The sequence below is a fragment of the Felis catus genome, chromosome D2 (genome assembly GCF_018350175.1).
Source record: "Felis catus isolate Fca126 chromosome D2, F.catus_Fca126_mat1.0, whole genome shotgun sequence".
Classification (NCBI taxonomy): domain Eukaryota; kingdom Metazoa; phylum Chordata; class Mammalia; order Carnivora; family Felidae; genus Felis; species Felis catus.
In genome coordinates, this window is record NC_058378.1 from 34046323 (window position 1) to 34065932 (window position 19610).

The 19610-nt window shown below is 38.9% G+C and overlaps 3 protein-coding genes across 11 annotated transcripts in view; all 3 read right to left on the reverse strand.

Moving 5' to 3' along the window:
• ANXA7 (annexin A7) overlaps positions 1–5264 on the reverse strand; it is a 40067-nt gene extending 34803 nt beyond the window's left edge. The window contains exon 1 of the mRNA XM_045040152.1: positions 5242–5264. The gene's annotated coding sequence lies outside the window, so the exon portion shown is untranslated. The remainder of the gene's footprint in view (positions 1–5241) is intronic.
• Positions 5265–5367: 103 nt separating this feature from the next.
• On the reverse strand, positions 5368–14464 carry MSS51 (MSS51 mitochondrial translational activator). Of its 3 annotated transcripts, none has more exons than XM_003994057.5 (7): positions 13217–14461; positions 8964–9207; positions 8532–8687; positions 7387–7511; positions 6621–7187; positions 6187–6280; positions 5368–5587 (listed from the first exon to the last, which is right to left on the reverse strand). In XM_003994057.5, the coding sequence occupies exons 2-7, from the start codon at positions 9182–9184 to the stop codon at positions 5368–5370; spliced, it is 1383 nt and encodes a 460-aa protein (XP_003994106.2). In that variant the 5' UTR covers positions 9185–9207; positions 13217–14461. The 3 variants fall into 3 exon arrangements, 2 of the variants coding, with proteins under 2 accessions (XP_003994106.2, XP_044896089.1); XR_006587017.1 differs by having other exon boundaries at positions 5568–5587; positions 6398–7187; positions 13217–14464; XM_045040154.1 differs by lacking the exon at positions 6187–6280 and having other exon boundaries at positions 5370–5587; positions 13217–14464.
• Positions 14465–16601: 2137 nt separating this feature from the next.
• The window catches only part of PPP3CB (protein phosphatase 3 catalytic subunit beta), a 58418-nt gene continuing 55409 nt past the window's right edge, over positions 16602–19610 (reverse strand). For all 7 annotated transcript variants that reach the window (XM_023240554.2, XM_023240551.2, XM_023240553.2 and 4 more), the window contains one exon: positions 16602–18221. In XM_023240554.2, the coding sequence (XP_023096322.1) occupies positions 18043–18221 (179 nt within the window). In that variant the 3' untranslated portion in view covers positions 16602–18042. The remainder of the gene's footprint in view (positions 18222–19610) is intronic.

The window sequence follows — 19610 nt, forward strand, 5'->3', positions numbered from 1 at the left end:
TTGTACAGTTAAAGCAGTAATTTTTGTCTCCCAGGAGACATTTGGCAATGTCTGGAGACGTTTTTGATTGTCACAACCGGAGGAGGCAAGGTGTTACCAATATCTAATGGGTAGAGATCAGGGATACTACTAAACATTCTACAATGCACTAGGCAGCCCCCTTCAACAAAGGATTATTCCATCCCAAAAGTCAATAGTGCTGAGATTAAGAAACTCTTGAACTAAAATGTTTTTTCTAAAGAATAAATTGGGTCATGTCATTCCCTTGATTATAAAACCCAAACTCTTGGCCATGGTCCGAAATGCCCTATATAGTCTGGCCCCTGCCTACCTCTCTGATCTCATCCGTCTTCAACTTCTTTCTCAATCATTAAACTCTGGTCAAAGTGGCCTTATGTCCAGGAAAACATACCAGGTTTGTGCACAAACACATCAGAGATTCTTACGATCTTCACACTTATTGCTTCTACTAGGAATGTTCTCCACTGCATCATCTCAAATGTCATCCATCTCCTCAGAGAGGTGGGTATTCCCTGAACATTGTGGCATTAGTAGTCACCATTGCCACCAACACCACCATCAGTTACACACTGTTATATTTTCTTTGTATCACTTAAAAGAATCTGAAATTTTGTATGTCTATCGTTTGCCCTCCCTACTAGAATGTAAGCTCATTGAGAATAGGAATATCTCTAGAGTCTAGTAATAAATGTTCAATAAATATTTGACTACAACAGGGCTCTCCAAACCCAAGCCAACATTTGATCTGGTGATCAAATAAGCAGAGATTAATGTCCAATACTAGAGGAAAAAATGGCTCTGATAGACCTGCTGAGATGAGGATGTGGCAGAATCCAATGTAGTGCTATTCTAAGGGATTTTCAATACAGTTTTAAAAATGCAAATTTGGGAGGCTCCTGGGAGGCTCAGTTGGTTGAGCGTCCAACTGTTGATTTCAGCTCAGGTCATGATCTCACCCTTCATGCAATCAAGCACCGTGCCAGGCTCACTCTGACCAGCATGGAGTCTGCTTAGAATTCTCTCTCTCTCTCCCTTGCTCTCTGTCCCTCCCCCGCTAGCATGCACACTTGCTTGCTCACTTTCTCAAATTAAATACATTTTTTAAAATGCAATTTTTTTTCATTTCATTTGCTGAGTTAGAAAATACAACTCTATTATATTGCTCTTGCTTATGTCAGTCTTCTATTAAACTGTAAACACTCTAAGGGCAGAAGCCATTTTAGATTTCTCAGCATTTAGTATGAAGCTAGGCATTTAGACTTTTATGCACTATCACCACCAGCTACTAAGTTCGAAATTTTTATCTCATTTATTACTGTGTGGTTTCTGTCTCCTGAGGTGATTCTGATAGATATAACACACTTCATCCATCACCATCAGTAACCAAACCCTATAGATTTTACTTTCATGCTTTATCTATAAAATGTCACTATTTACTTGTTAGAAATTACCTCTTCCTTTCCATGCCTATCACCTCAGCTGACACCTGCATTATCTCCTCTCATGATGTATCCAACTGGTTTTTCCTTGTCAAATCAGTACTCATACAGTATTGCTAACTCAATCTGTTTGTTACTGTGTAAAATTAAAGTGGTATGGATTCAACAATGGCTACCATTTATTAAGTATGAACCATGTGCTAGGGCATTGTGTTAAGCACTTAACAAATTTTTTATATTCTCTAAGATTAAAAAAATGCTTTTGGTAACAGCTTTATGAAGATATAATTTGCTCATGTAAAGTGTCCAATTCAATGGTTTCTAATATATTCGCAGAGCTGTACCATCACCACAATCAATTTTAGAACATTTATATCACCCGCAAAATAAAATCCATACCTTTTAGCCATTACCCCGATACCCTCATCCTGCTCATCTGTATGCTGCCACTAATCTACTTTGTCTTCATAGATTTGACTACTCTAGACATTTCTTATAAATGCACTCATATACCATATGGTCTTTGTGACTTTCACTTAACATGAACATCAATGAACATGTTTTCAAGGTTCATCTACATTGTAGCATGAATAAGTACTTCATTCCTTTCTAAGCCCAAACATTTCATTACATGGACACACATTTTATTTACCCATTCATAAATTGATGGACATTTGGATTTTTATCTTTTGGCTATTATGAATAATGCTGCTATGGCAGTTTGTATACATGGTTTCATTTCTCATGGGTACATACCAAGGAGCAGAATTACAGGATCAAATGGTAACTCAAAATTTAACTTCTTGGGGAGTTACTGCCAGAATGTTTTCCAAAATAGCTGCACCATTTTGTATCCCCACCATAAGTGTATAAGGGTTACAATTTCTCTACATCACAATACTTGTTATTTTTCTCTTTTATTACTGCCATTCTAGTGGATGAAGTGCCATTTCATTATGGTTTTGACTTGTATTTCCTGATAACTAAAGATGTTAAGCATATTTTCATGTGTTTACAGATCATTTGTATATATTCTTTGGAGAAATATTTATTTGGATCATTTGTCCATTTTTTTGTCCATTTTTTTTTTTAATTTTTGAGGGAGGGGGAAAAAGAGAGAGAGAGAGAGAGAGAGAAAGAGAAAGGCAGGGGAGGGGCAGAAAGAGAGGGAGACTGAGGACTCAAAGCAGGCTCCACGCTGATAGCAGAGAGCCCAAAGCAGGGCTCAAACTCATGAACCGTGAGATCATGACCTGAGCCAAAGTCAGACACTTAACTCACTGAGCCACCTAGGTGCCCCTGCCCATTTTTTAATTGGGTTATTTGTTCTTTTATTGAGTTGTAACATTTCTTTATATATATTCTGGATATTAGTCCATTATCAGATATATGATTTATGAATATTTTCTCCCATTCTTTACACTTTTTTGATGGTGCCTTTTTCACTAGTTTTTAATTTTAATAAAGTCCAATTTATCTATTTTTATTTTGGTCGGTTATACGTTTGGTGTCATATTTAAGAAACCATTGCCCAATCCAACTTCATTAAGATTTACCCCTATGTTTTTTTCTAAGAATTGTACAGTTTTAGTGATTTACATCTTCGATACAATTTGAGTTAATTTTTTTATGTTGTGTGTGTGTGGAGTGTGTCCAACTTCATTCTTCTGCATGTGGAATCCAGTTGTTCCAGCACTGTCTGTTAAAAAGTCTGTTCTTTTCCCATTGGATTATTTTGTCACTCTTGTCAAAAATCAATTGATCATAAATGTTAAGAATTTCTTGCTTCTCAATTCTATTTCATTGATCCATGTATCTATCCTAGGCCAGTACTACACTGTCTTGATTACTACTGCTTTGTAGAATTTTGCAATTGGAATGTGTGAGTCTTCCAATTTTGTAAACATTTTCATTTAACTCTTAATGTAACTTAATACTAGGCATCATCCCAATTTTACAGATGAGGAAATTAAGGAAACTTAGAGAAGTTTAGCTTTCCCACAGACACAAACATATTTGGTAGTTGCTCCAGGATTCATACTCAGATCTATGTAAATCTAAAACTGACCAGTAAGCAATGCTCCTTCTATAATCTGGTCTCAATATACCTTCCAGACTAAATTTATACTAATCCCCCAATGTACCCTAAAATATCTCCTATTCTTTTCTGCTTAACTCTTATTCCTTCCATCTGAAATGACCTGCCCTCCATTTGTTTAATAAAATTCTACTTCACAAGAGCTTCACTATTCACTTAGTGATCTCTCTTTTCACTCTATTACCTTAGGAGTACAGGCCTCTCTCATGGTTCTTATTCCGTATCACATCTTTTTTTTTTTTTTTTCAACGTTTTTATTTATTTTTGGGACAGAGAGAGACAGAGCATGAACGGGGGAGGGGCAGAGAGAGAGGGAGACACAGAATCAGAAACAGGCTCCAGGCTCTGAGCCATCAGCCCAGAGCCTGACGCGGGGCTCGAACTCACGGACCGCGAGATCGTGACCTGGCTGAAGTCGGACGCTTAACCGACTGCGCCACCCAGGCGCCCGAGCATTGTGTAATTCTTTTTTTTTTTTTTTTTCAACATTTTTTATTTTTTTGGGACAGAGAGAGACAGAGCATGAACGGGGGAGGGGCAGAGAGAGAGGGAGACACAGAATCAGAAACAGGCTCCAGGCTCCAAGCCATCAGCCCAGAGCCTGACGCGGGGCTCGAACTCACAGACCGCGAGATCGTGAGATCGTGACCTGGCTGAAGTCGGACGCTTAACCGACTGCGCCACCCAGGCGCCCCTGGTATCACATCTTTTAATAGAGATTATCTATGTATATGTATTACTTCCCTTCCTAGGTTAAAAATAAGGTCCATCTCTCATTCACCTTTGTAACTCTCCAAAGCTGTAATGCAGTACCTTTCACACGGTAGGTACTAACTTCATACTTTGAATGAATATGTGAATTCTAATATTACCCCTCTCAGAGTGGGCAATAAGAATGTATATGCATGTGTTAGGGCTGGGGGTGGGAGGCTGAGGTCATGGCAAGGTCATAGGAATGACTATTTAAGGAAAATCCTCATCTTGAGAATGTGATAAGAGAAGGATGGCATGAGATGGGAAGTGGCAGAGTAGCAGGCCCAGAGAGCTGGTGTTAACTCTTTTGGCAAAAGAGAAACCTCAAGTCTTGAGGTATTGTGAGTAGATAAGTAATACTTGCCAGTGAATAGGAAAAAGGATACAACAAGAAGCCCCAAACTGAGTTTATTATGGTATAGACTAGGTAATAACAAATAACTCCAGTATATTCAACTAAAGCCTGAGATACCCTGGGATATTTAAATATAACACCAAGCAAAAAGCTACTCTAGGGTGAGAAGAGCCCAATAGAAAAGAAGAAAATAAGATATTTATCTAGAAAAAGCCAGGAAATCGAACAACATACCAATCCTCACAACTTCTCCCATGTTCCCAACCGCTTCTCTGACTTGCCCATTCGTGTACCACTTCAAGTCGTTAACACCTTTCCATTTTTTTTTAGCCAAGATTTCTGGGTAACAAAGTCTTTTCCAAAAGAATAAGGTGTCATTCTTCTCCTTTACACCATCTGATTCAAGGTAAAACTTTCTCACAAAGGGAACTATTAGGAATTCTAGGCTGGAAAGACATACCAGGGCCTCTTGCCATGTATTAAATCTAGAATCCTGTCTCTAGAAGCTATTTATGGCTAACCTCTTAGAAATGAGTCACATCACACAGAACTCCCATTCAGCTGAGAATCTTTACCTGGACAAGTGAATGAGGTTTAGGACATAGTGGATTTCAAAGTCGGCAACAACCTGACATCAGCAGAGTAATTTCATTACAACCTCCCCATTTTCTAGAAATCCAGTCAGGATCTGGGTCAGCTATTTAAACTCCACCATCTACTTTTTCTTCCAGTTGCCTCCTATCCAACTGGCAGGAACTTCCAAGAAAGATGATATAATAGGCATTGCAGTATACTGGCTGCTTGTTGGGGTTGGAATAGACCTGTTCAGGTTTGAGGGATGCAAAAGGGTTAGCTCCATAGGCGGTGATGTTTGTATCCAAGTCCACCAGAATCTGTAATGAGGCTGCCAATTCCTGATGGCTATGGGAGACAGATAAAAAAAAAATAATAATAATAAAATGCTGTGCTAATTATGAGAAACATAGGAGAGAAATTTCTCAGAACTTGATGCTTCTGTACTCATTAATCCCCAAAATTACCTAAGGCTGGTTTAGGCAAGGGGATATCCCTTCCTACCAAATGTCTCACTAATCACCTGATTAACTAGCATAGGACTTGGTTCTAAGGGGATTAGAGAGTCAAGTGTGGAAAGGAAGAAAATCCTCACCAGAAGATAGAAGATGAGCAAAGGGGAGAGAAATGAGCTCATCTATATAAAGAGAGGTGTTGAGGGGTGCCTGGGTGGCTCAGTCGGTTAAGCATCTGACTTTCGCTCAGGTCATGATCTCACGGTTCGTGAAGTCAAGCTCCACATCGGGCTCTGTGCTGACAGCTCAGAGCTCAGAGCTCAGAGCCTGGAGCCTGCTTCGGACTCTGTGTCTCCCTCTCTCTCTGCCCCTCCCCCCCTCTCGCGCTCTGTCTCTCTCTCTCTCTCTGTCAAAAATGAATAATAAACATTAAAAATTTAAAGAGAGGTGTTGAGTGAGTCAGATATATCAAAAATAGGAGGAAGTTGAAACCTGTAAACAGTGATCAATGTAGGGATCTCATAATCACGAAGTAGCAAGAGGGTGGGCAGCCAAGCCTCCATTAAGTCTGGGGAAGCATGGAAACCTATGGAAAAAACAACAAAAATAGAAATGGATATAGAGAGGGGAAAGGCTGAAGTAGGGCCTAAGCAAGATGCTTTTTTTTTTTTTTTTTTTAAATTGTGTTCACCTTTCTCCTCACCTTGCTCACCTCCAATGCTCATTTACCATCATCATCTACCCCAGGTTCTTCAGTGGAAAATTCTGAACCCGGGCATAGCACAAATGGCTAATGATCAACCAAAGTTGTCATCATATTGTGTTTAACCTGACCAAATGAATGGGATTCCAAATATAGAAGATACAAGAGTCAGGATAGAAAATTCCCAGAAAAGCCACCCAGTATTCCCCTAAATGATTCTTACCTGGATGGAATGTCACCACCAAATCTGGATGGGCTATCCGCCCAGTCTCTACCTCCTCCTCCCAGAAGTCATGATAGAGGCCTCTATGGCCACTAAGCTGAACTGTGCCAGGTTCCAGGATGGGAGTTGAGGGGTTCTGTGTAAAGCCAGCAGATACGTCTATACCCACCATGATCACACGGAGGCCAAGGTGTCCAGGAAACATGTAGCCAAGCTCATCATAGTCCTCAGGGCGAGTGAGGAATGTCTCCACGTGGGAAGCACCAACCACATGCACTGTGCTTCCCCCAATCTTCCCAACATTTATCCTCAAGGCCCGAAGCCCAAGGCCCAGTGTCAAGGGTCGTGAGAGGGCATCTGTCAGCAGCCGCTTCAAAGAGCCCTGCAAGACATCTGGGTCTGGCCTTGGCCGTTCTACGCTGGCCCACAGGGTGGTCATGGCATGACTACCTAGCACAGCATCCAGTGTAGCATCTAGCTGTAAATGCCGCATAGAAAACCAGGTATCCCAGCCCTGTACAGCTTCAGCCAGGCATGGCCAAGGCCCTGAAGGTAGGACAAAAGCACCTGTAGGAAAGAAGAAATAAGAATGACATAATCCTTTCCTGGCTTCAATATTCTTTCCAAGTGTACTCTCCCAACTTGTGACCAGGAGTGCCCCACTCAGGTTCTCATTTTTTCCTTCTAACAACATGCTTTCATCTCCCTCTCCAAGTACAACCAATTATGACCACTATGTCAGAGTTCTCCAACACTATCACTTCACCTGTGACTAGGAGCCATTCCATGAGACGGTCCACAGCTACAAGACACAGCTCTTGACAAACCTTCCTGTGTGCTGGCCAGTCTGACCTCTGGCACTCTGGACCACAGTAATAGACATTTCTGCACCTGAAAGAATGAGCCCCAGAAACAGATGTTCCTATACCTCAAAGGTATGTCAGGGGAAGGGAACTGATATTCCTGCACCTAGGAAGAAAGATCACTGGATAAGGAAGGTAAGGAGAGGAGTGACAACTGATGCACTAAATTTGGAGATTATATTTGGGAGGGGAGGCATGAGAGACTAGGAATGTAATTATTCTCTTGGGTTAGAGTGACACCTCAGTCTATATCTGGAACAACTCACTTTTTACATCACTTACAGAAAAAATAAATAACAGGAGTTTGCAGCTGCCCTATTATCACAGGTATGGCTCAACTCCCCAGAAGAGATAATGATCTTATACCTTGCGTACTCAAGAGGAGGGAGGTAAAGAAGATTATACAGTCGTCCCCCCTTATCCAAAGGGAATATGTTCCAAGATCCCCAATGGATACAGAACTCACGGATGACCTAAACCCTGTATATACTGTTTCCTCCTATACATACATACATACATATGTATCTATGATAAAATTTATAAATTAGGCACAGTAAGAGATTAACAATAAGACAATTATAATATACTATAATGTTATACGAAAGTGGTCTCTCTCTCAAAAGATCTTACTGTATTGTACTCACCCTTCTTCTTGTGATAATGTGAGATGATAAAATGCCTACATGATGAGATGAAGTGAGATGAATGACATAAGCACTGCAACACAGCATTACACTACTAATGACTTTTTGACAATAGTCAGAGGAGGATCATCTGCTCCCAGACCGTGGTTGACCATGGATAAGTGAAACCACAGAAAGCAAACTGCAGGTGGTGGGGGGACTATTGTACCATAATCTGTCTGACCTCCCCATAATACCCAAAATAAGAAGGAGCCCAATCCTTTTCTAATCTTTCTGTGGCCTGGATCACACAAAATGAGTGGGCCTTAAGTTACTTTGAAAACTCTTAGACCTTTCCTCCTGCAAGGAAGTCTTAGAATAGGATCATTTCTGGATGACTCCCCATTTAGCCCCCAACTAGTCACCTTTTGCACTGCCGTAAGACCTTGGAGTCTGAAAGACCACTATGGAGAGCTCTACAGTGAGCACAGAATCGGAATGTGTCCTCCATCTTCTGGAACATTTCTTGAGGGCATCGAAATCCAAAGCCTGATACAGAAGCACCCCCATCTAGCACCAACCTGCAGAAATGGCACGGTGAATAAGTGGCAATAGGAAAAAGAGTTATCTCCAAAATCTTTCATGACCTATACCTTGCCTCCAATATATTTCCATCTACTCCCACTATTTCTCACATAAACAAATTATATTTCTTCTATAGTAATAAAACTTACAGAAGTCAGGATGAGAGACTCCCTCATTGTAAATGCCCCATATTCTCCAAGCTATATTCCCTCTTTGCCTTCTAAAATCAGTTCTACTAGAGATATTATTCTTCCATAGAGCGAGTCACTCACTTGTATTCTTCATAGCTTTTCATGCTTAGCTTTTGAAGGATTAGCTGAGATAGGCCAGGAACATTATTTTCCAAGGAGAAGAAGCCAAGCGCATCAATGCTAGGGTCAGGTTTTGAGAGGGTCAGAGGCACAGGGGTCACAACTGTGGATGGGGTCACAACCATGGGAGCCACTGACGAAGGGGGTTTCTTGTGCCTTCGCTTCCGAGATCTTGGAGCCATGGCTGTCCACTGATACCTGGGGACTATACACAGAACAGATATGGAATGAAACTTTGCAAGTTGGTCACATATGATGTGTTTTCATATGTTTGACCTTTCACTTCTCATTCTAGTCTCTCAGACCTAGGTATCCGTAAGACTTATTTGGTATCTACTGATTATTGATCACCATAGGCGATTATAAAAAAACAGCAGGGTAATAATTATATATGAACATAATTATACATATGTGTTACATATTAAGTTCTATATAAAATTTAAATACATATGTAAGGAAATGCACAGGAAAAGGTCTGGCAGGTCTCATGTAAAACCAGTAACAGTGATTAACACTGAGGACAGAAAGAAGTAATGGGACAGGAACTGAGTTAATCAAAAGGAACTTTAGACCTATCTGTGATATTTGACTCTTGAATAGTTAGAATATATTTATATATTATTCGTATAATCCTTTTAAAAAATCAAAAATCCTTTTAAAGTGAGCAATAATATGGCATGTCCTACATTCACATGGTTGTGCAACCACCACCTCTATCTAGTTCCAAAACATTTTCATTATCCCAAAAGAAAACCTCATAACCAGAGGTGCCTGGTGGCTCAGTTGGGTAAGTGTCTGACTCTTGATTTCAAAAAGAGAGAAAAAAAATCAAAAGAGAGAAAAAAGCAAACAAAAGTTTTGGTTGTCCAAAACTACCAGCTAATTGGAGAATTAGTCAATTTCACTTAGTTGGGGAAATAAAACATTCATTTTAGAAAACCTATCATCACAGTTGTAAGCAATAGACCCAGAGGAAGAAATTAAACGCAACACAAAATCAGCATCACAATGCTAAGAGTTATATAGTCAAAGCAAGTTATAAAAAATTATGAAGAAACTTTCCTAAAGAGGCGAGTTTTGAAGTAGAACTGATCCTGCACCCACCCACTACCTAGCAGGAACTCTGCGATATCCTCCTTTCTTGGCTTGTCTTCTCCCATTCCTTCTACAATTGTTGAGTAAACAAAAGGAACTATATTGGGAAAAATAAAAACATGCATTCACTCAACAAATATTTATTGCTAAACATATATAATCACTCATAAAATAATGGAAACAAATATGAAAAATATACTCAACATCTAGATGTCCTGTAGAGGGATCAAATGTAAATCATAACATCAGGCAGTATATAAATACTGTAAGTGAAACCAAAGCACTAGTGGGAAATCAGAAGAGTCTCTTTAGTTGGTTAGCTGTAGGAAGACTTTATAAAGCAGGTAGCAGTCAAAGTAGACCGATGGTAATTCTTTGAATACATGAGATAAAAAAAGGAATTCTTAGCACAGAGAAGAGCATGAGCATAGAAATGTAGATGGGAACACTCCAGAAATGAATGAAATAGAATGATTTGAGTTTGACTATAAGTATAACAACATAAACATTAAGAACTAAAACTATAAAGTCTTAGAAGAACACAAAGGGAAAAGGTCATAATATGGATTTGGCAATTTCTTAGATATGACACCATAAAAAGAAATGAAGTACTGATAATATGCTACAATGTGGATGAACCTCAAAAGCATTATGCTAACTGAAAGAAGTCAAAAGGTCACGTTATAGGATTTCATTTATATGAAATATCGAGGAAAGGTAAACCCACAGACAGAAATCAACTCCTGGTTGCCAGGGACTGGGTGGAAGAGGAATGGGGAGTAACTGCTAAATGGTTATGGGGTTTCCTTTTTTTTTTTTTTTAAGTTTATTTATTTTGAAAAAGAGAGAGAGCGTAAGAGAGCATAAGAGAGCATGCACTCAAGTAGGGGAGGGACAGAGAGAGGGAGAGAGAGAATCCCAAGCAGGCTCTGTCAGTGCAGAGCCCAACTTGGGGTTCAAACCCATGGAACTGTAAGATCACGACCTGAGCCAAAATCAAGGGTCAGACACTTACCCAACTGAGCCACCAGGCACCCCTGGTTATGAGGTTTTCTTTTGGGATGATGAAAATGTTTTGGAACGAGATAGAGGTGGTGGTTGCACAACCATGTGAATGTAGGACATACCATTTAATTGCTCACTTTAAAAGGATTAATTTATGTTGTGAATTTCATCTCAATTAAAAAATAAAAAAGAAAGGTACCTGTAGAGATTGAGAATCTAAATACTAACTTTCCAATTAACTGCCTCCAGGGACAGGGAAAGAGCAGAGGATAAAAAGGCTGACAGTGGTTGGTTTTACTATGAATAAGGTAACTTTTAAAGTTCAAATCAGGGATCATGTTTTGTTACAAAAATAGTCTGACATTTACTCCTTCTGGACCAGATTTGTTAGGAAAAAAACTCTAGAATCATCATTCAGATGAAGTGTAGGTGGCAGAACAAACAAAAACCTCCCAGAATCATCCACTAAAATCTATTATCTGTACACCTGAAACTAACATAACATTGTAACTAACTGGAATTAAAATGGAAACTTAAAAAAAAGAAAAGCTATTATCTTATGACACGGCTTTTTGCAAACTGCTGTCCTCAGTTAATGAGGGAACTAATTTGTATTTTCTTTTGTACTTTCTTTCCCCTCCTTTCATTCCACTTGTGTAATCTCTCCCCTCATACCACAGATAAATGGATGTTTTCAGAGTCCAAAGAACAGAGATAGCTAAGCTCATCTGCATTCTACATTCTCACTAATACAGAAGAAATTAGACCTGAAGGTGGTAGATTATTTTAAGATTTAAGGGTCCCTTTACTAAAGGATGCCTTCACACCTGAGTACCCCATTTCCAACAAGTGACCTGAATCTTCCCTCCACTTTTAATCACCACACATTCTCATCACATTTCCAGAATCATTGCAACTTTAGAAGCATTCATCTGCTCTACCTACCCAGCCTCCTCAGGCAAGAAAACACTTTCTTGAACCTTGAAAGAATGGATTCATCTTTTCTTTACAGGTATGGAGAAAAATTATCTTTGTTCTGATATAAGTCAAGGGTCTTAAATCCCAGGATTAATAAATATATATTCCTGATGTTCAACTAAAAGCCTTCTGCAATGGAAGCCAATTAAGACAAGAAATGTATTGCCTCACTTATCTGCCTTTCCAAAGAGGTCCTTCTTGAAAGGAAGACTAACTCTTGGCTCTCTAGAAGTTGACTGAACTCACTGGGAAGTGAAGGAATCACAGTTTGAGGAGGAGTGGGGCATGAAATCCCTGAGAGTTTCCTCTATGTCTAGAATGGGCTCATGATACAAACTAACTAAATTTCTGGCAGGAAGGTAAGAAGGTGGGAATGAGAAGCCAGGTCCTTGCATTTGCATCTACGTGAAGCTCATGTCTGAGTTTGTGTACCCCAGGCCCAGACCCAGCTTCCTTGGCTCTAACTTTTCTGCACAGAGTCCCAGGATCCTCCAAGTTTGAGGGGAGGGACGGAACTAAGAGAAACAAAGGCAAAAAACATAGAGGACAAGGGAGAAGTTGGAAAGAATTACATATAATGAGCTTCCAGAATTTTCTAGAGATCAGAGTCTATGTCACCTAGCAAGGAATCACCTTTTTTCTAGCTGCCCCCAGTGGCTTGGGCTCTAATTTATTCTCTGTATATAAAAGAGAAAACACCAACACCAAGGACTAAAAAGGAGACATGAACTAGACGGTCTAGAAAAACTATTATCCTTCATCTCCAAATTCCCTAAATATTAGCCTATTCCCAGACCAGGTTTCCCATCCTTCTCCCTCACCACCAAAAGCCTCAAGTTTCACCTACCACAGTATCTTCTCGCTATCTCCAGACCAGGAAGACCTATGTAATTTTCTCTAATTCACCAGCAAACACAAAACATCTTTGGGGAGGCAGGGAAAGGGGAGAGTGATGCTAGTCATTGGGGATCCTCAAAAGGAGTTAGGAAAGAGAAAGCGAAAAGGAGGAATCCATTAGGAACACTATTATTAAGCACATTCAGATGCTTAATCAGTGCTAACACTCCTTGGGGTGATAAATGTTTTACTCAACTATAAACTAAGCAAGCAGATGATTTGAAGGGAAAGGAACTTACCCTGCTAAGCCCTAGGCTTCCTTCCTTCTCTCTTTCTTCCAAGTGAAGCGAATGCTTGATCTCCTCAGATCTAAGCTGTGGCTGACTTGCAGCTGTCCCTTCGTATCACTTTCCTTTGCAAACTGCTGAAATGCTGCGTCTCTGTGATTAGGTATACCCTGCCAACCAGACAGACAACGCTGAATTCTCCCTAACGAGGCAAGGAGGGACCTGGCCCCCTGCCCATGGACTTCTCTCTTTCTGACCTTCCTTGTCTGCCAAGATGGCTCAGTATTTATTCTGTCAACACACCCAAACTCACCAAAGGCCAGTCAGGCTAAGGAAAGATGAAACCTATTGCTTCTTTAACCTCTCTTACTAAGGCAGCATTTATGCTCTTAGTCCACAGTGGCAGAAAAACAAACAAACAATAACAAACAAAAAACACCTAGGATTAGTTCAGAAGTCATTAGTTGGTTGGAAAGGGAGGCACTAGCTCAGAGCAGTGGGAACTCCTGGAGTTCTGGATGTTAATCCAGACCCAGGAAGAGTTACCCCAAGCCCAAAGTCCCTTTTAGCCTAACAACACTGCTCAAACACAATGATTAATATAATTAATTTGTATATTAAGTACAAATGTAATACCCAAGAAAGAAGAATAGAAATGGTCTTTTAATGGTATAGAAGAAAATCTATTGTAGGGGAAACAAAAATAATTTGTAAAATTCACTTTCTCTGAAAGGAAAGCAAGGTACTTTCTGAGTGAATGTCACATCGGGCACACTCCATTTATTTCAAAAGAGTGAATAAGAAGAGGAATAAAATAAGCAAAATCAAAATATTACTAAAAATGCATTCTACTTCTAGGAACAGAAAATATAAAAGAATCAATTCAAACATCTTCTCATTCCTTCCTATAATGAATACTGATCCAAGGGATTTAATTATACATTCCTAGCTCCTTTTCACTTACCAAGCTCCAGAGTCTATCGTAAGTTATTAGGACAATGGTCCTATATGACTGCAAGACCTAACTTTCTGCTTACATCTGGCCCCAGCTATATGTCACTTACCTGCCTCTGTGATCATCAAACTGGGGAACAGAACAACTTGCAGGGAGGTCCTGGAATGTGGTAAATCAAAAATCTATACATGAACAGATGCAGAGAATGGATTCCTTAAAAAAAAAATTTTTTTTTTTTTAAGTTTATTTTTGAGAGACAGCACAAGTAGGGGAAGGGCAGAGAGAGACCAGGGAGACAGAATCTGAAGCAGGCTCCAGGCTCTGAACTGTTAGCACAGAGCCCGATGTGGGGCTTGAACCCACGAACCATGAGATCATGACCAGAGCCGAGCTGGACGCTCAACCAACTGAGCCACCCAGACACCCTGAAAATGGATTCTTAAGGAACTCCAGACTATAGGAAGCAAACTGAAAGCAGATAAGGTGGAAGAAAAGTGTTAAGGATGCATTTACATGACATTATTCAGAACAGCCGTGGACAAAAGAAAATCAGTTGCAATAGGCAAAAATCCTGAGTAAAATGGGAGTAATTAATTTTAAGCAAATGTTTCAGGTCTATTTCAAATCAACTGGCAGAACATTTAAAGGTTATGAGTTCTGTTAATATTAGCTGAACAACAGAAGGCACAAGAAATGAGAGGTGGTATTTTCTTTTAATTTTTTTAATGTTTATTTATTTTTGAGAGAGAGAGAGAGAGAGACAGAGACAGAGACAGAGTGTGAGCAGAGAGAGAGGGAGATACAGAATCCGAGGCAGGTTCCAGGCTCTGAGCTGTCAGCAACAGAGTCCCACGTGGGGCTCGAACTCACAAAACATGAGATCATGACCTGAGCCAAAGTTGGACGCTTAACCAAGCCACCCAGGCACCCTGAGAGATGGTCTTTTCTAACTCAGGAGTGTCATCTTTGACTATAAAGGAATATAAAATAAAGAAAAAACTGATATTGAATATTAATTTATATTTTACCATCATAGCTACTAGCTCTGGCAGACATTTAAATTTACAATTTAGAAAGATCTGAACTTTTCAGTTTGCTTTCATCATGAATTACATTTATTTTTTTATTTATTTTTATTTTATGATAGAAAGAAAGTGGAGGGAAAGGCAGAGACAGAGGGAAGGAGAGAGAATCACAAGCAGGCTCCACACTGTCAGCACAGAGCCCAATGCGTAGCTCAAACTCACAAACCATGACATCGTGATCTGAGCCAAAGTCGGAGGCTTAACTGACTGAGATACCCAGTGCCCCATGAGTTACATTTTTTAAAAAGCCTTAAAATGGTTTCATGGTTAAAAAAAAAAAGCTTAAAAAAGCTTTCATGGTTCACTGTGAAACCTTAAAAAAATGCTTCTGTCGTTCATAGTTCTGAAGAAAGACTAGAAAGAGGTTCCTATTCAACAGGTACAAAGTGGTAGGTGAGGCACTGGGTGATTTTTCTACCACTCTTAACGTATACCGCTTTTTCTGAATTCTGTTCCTTTCTCTTACTTTCTTCCTCTTTTTAATTTTTACCATCAACCCATAATTCTAGTTTGCTAATGATGTTTTACGTTTACCCATGATTCCCCCAGTGATGAATCTAAGCGCTGAGTTCCTGGTACCTGATATTCTAGTTAAGCTCTTAATTTAGAGATGCACAGTTTTCATAAAAACAGTAACATCAAGAAGAACCTTTAAGGTATGCAGTGCATAGCAACTTTAAGGGTAGCTCATGGACTGGTATGTGTGTTAAGTTGATAATACAGCAACTAGAAGCTGTTATAATCATCAATTTGAGTTCTGTTTGTTACCTGAAATTAGGCGAGTATACACATTTCAATTTAAATTAATGCTTTCTAATGTGTATCATTATATTTATTGCTGAAAACTGTAATAAGGTTACCATATGATTACATTATAAAATGTTGAGCAATATCCTAATTTCCCTCAATTTGCAAAATTCCATACTATTTTGATTATGGCAAAGAAGGAATATGATGGCAAGAAAATGCAGTATCATGAATATCCTTTTTCTTACTGTTAAAACACCCAATAAGTTCCCAATACAACTGTAACAAAATTCTAGATAATAACATTTTCTTTCAATGAAAAGTCAAGTGAAATAGTGATTTTAAATATAAGATTTAGAAGGACTATAATAGGCACCCAAAGTCCTCTAGTGCTCAATTACTAATGCTCATGTAAGACAAATGTAACCAAAGTTAAAAAAAAAAAAAAAAGCAAAATTTATGAAGATAAGAATTTAATTCATCAAATTATCATGAACTATCCACGAGATAATCTTCTCTGAAGGCTATATACCAGTTCTGTTAACAGAATTTTCTGATTTGCCCGAGGTCAAATCAGACTACATCTTCCAAATAAAACCCAACACAGAGATAGGAGCAGCGGCCCATGCATGGAATTTATTGTGTGCTACTGTTTATAAAATACTCGAATAGTCCTGCACATGCATAATATTTCCAACTTAGACAGGAGACCATACAGGGTGCACTTTCTGGCAAACAAAACAATAGATGGTTCCGCTGCCTGGAGCTCTGAGTTGTATTCCAGGGCATGAGGGAAGCAGGCCACCAAAGTAAAGGGAAATATCAAACTACAGTGGCAATCAATACAGGTCAATAATTGTGAAAAATTAGCACATGGTTCCATTTAGTTTAACCAAGCAGTTCTGTAACTATCAAAGGAAAATGTTCAACATGCAATCTTGACTTTTATGCTTCCACTAACATCTGAATGATTGAACAGAACCATTGCTTCTATGCTGCATTGCTTAATCAAAAACACTTCCAGAACATTTTTAAAATTTCCTTTGCATCAAAACATAAAAATGATAGAAAGCCAGCAGCAAATCACCCTGGTGGCTATTTAAGCAACTTGAGTACTCACAATAAACTAAAATTTCTCATAACATCTAGGTAACCTATACATGTCGTACCTGTACATCATAGGTCTATATATTAAATATTTGCAAAATGAAAACATGCATACACAAAATACGTCAAGTTTTACAGACATGATTTGAAGTAAAATTTACGTTGACAATGTACAAACTTCTTTTAAAGTACCTTAAATGAGTAATTCTGTAATTCTTCATAATTTTGAAATTTAGAGGTTTTCTTCTTAAATCTCTGGGGTGTAAATTTCAAAAGATCTGGGCAAAAAAGATTCTAAATTAGTTTTTGGATTTGTGTTCAAGTAAGAGAGTCTGCCTAGAAATAGGTTATGCATTCATAATTGAAAAATACCAAGACTATATTACAGAATTAGCCACATTTAAGAACTATAGACCTGAGGTCAGCATTTTGTTTAAATGCCAACTGGGTTTCTCAGCATTTTGCCCATAATTCAAAATACAGCTTAGCAACCTCAGAAATGTATTTTAAGACCATGCTAATTCATCCTTTAAAGACATTTCATGAGAAAAAAAAGTCCACATTAGCTCTTAGGATTGCATTTGAAGTCATGGTTAAAAAACAAAATCTAATTCTACTGAGGGGAAAAAGAAATCTCATTTGTAAACTTAAATGTGTGAACCACAAGCATAAATGGAGGTGTAGTTGCCCTCCACTGGAAATTGCCCCAAGCCCCTTGCTCACTGCTCTCCACCTTGGCAGCGATGACCCAATCTTATCAGATAGTACAGCATGTCCCAGGGCCCTCAAGCCTCCATCCAGGAAGGGGGCTGGGGTCTCAAAAGCACAATGGTTTCTCCAGAGGGACTGTGACATTTACAGTCAGCTTGGCCGACCCCTCCAGATCCTGGGGGTGATCTGTCCATTTGGGGCCCGAGATGTGAGAGTCCCTGGGAAGCCGTGGGTCACTGGGCACTATGGTTGCCAGTCCCGTGGTTCTCAGTGGCATGTGCGGTGTTCAGAGAATTGAAACCATCTTGCTGTACAGCATCTTTCCGGGGTGGCATTCTCTCATTGATCCTATCCAAACCCTTTGCCTCTTCAAAACTGCAGATTCTATGTGGTGGAGAGAATCCTCGTATTGCTTAACAAAATGCAAATTTGATAAGTCAGTAATTGAAAAACATTTCTGAGATTTCAAAAACATAATTAATGATTTTTAAGAAGAAAGAAATTAGCTGTATGTAGCAACATTTAAATCTTACTTTAACTGAACCTTATCCCCATTCCAGACTTCCCCTTAAAATGTGAAATGTTTAAACCTAAATATAAACATGATCGCTTCATAGTGTTAGCATAGCCTTTATAAAAGAACGCACAAAAATAACTCTTCTCTGACCCCAAAATTAACAAACAGGCAATGGTCTCAGGGTCTCAGTCTGACTTCTATTATACCAATTATCTCCTACCTCAGACCCTAAAATCACCAGTGACTATCACAGTAAGGCAGCAACAAGAGTAGGGGCAAGTGAGGAGGCTAAACAAGGTTATCCTTGACATACAAATCTGTACCAAGAGCTTGGGAGGAGAAAGAGGTAAGTAAAGTTAAGTTAAAATTTAGCAGATCAGAACTATCTTGGAGGTCAAGGTATCATCACCCCATCGCCACCAGAATGAAATGAAAAAGGTGGGAAATGCCTCCAGGAGTTAGGTCTGTGTTTGGCTGAGAGCAAAAAGTATTCATAGTTTCAGATTTTAGGAAATGTTTTCCTTAATTCAATAGCCATTCACTGCATGTTCTTTGGAAACCCAAATCAAAATAAATAGCAATCCTCCTCCAATTGTTGTAATTTCTCATTTACTTCATCTGGAATGATGCATTTTCCACTATTAAAATGTGCATACAAAAGATTTCCATACCACTGGTTATAATCTGGTTGTCTTAACATGTGCAATCTTTGGGATTCTGAGTCTGTGCAAGTGAACCAAATAAATGGTTGGGCAGTAAAGCATTAAATAATGTGTAACATCAAGCCAACATATGATGTACATGAGTATAATATTATCAGCAAACACTAGGCCAAACAGCAAAAAATAAATAAATACATAAATAAATAAATACATAAATAAATAAATAAATAAATAAAATAAAAATCATAGTGACAGCTCCTGCAGTCTCAGGTAAATTACTGAAAATCAGTAAAAACTAACTCAAACCTATACCTAGAGGGGGTTTCACTTAGGAAAAAAATCATCTGAATAGCACAGAATCATGCAAAATGTGGAACAGAGCTTTCTTTGCAACCTCAAATGCTACAATATTATAGCATTAACATGCTGCACTCTAAAGAATTCAGGAACAAGTCAATGCTGGTTGCACAATATACTAGAAAAGGGAAAAACCAGATTGTCACTGTGGAAATTGGTCCTTGTGATTTAAAAAACAAAAACAAAAACAAAAGAAAAAAAAGAGGAATGTGACTATCAAACTCAATGAGTCAGTGAGTCTGATTCACCTTGGGCTGTGCAAACT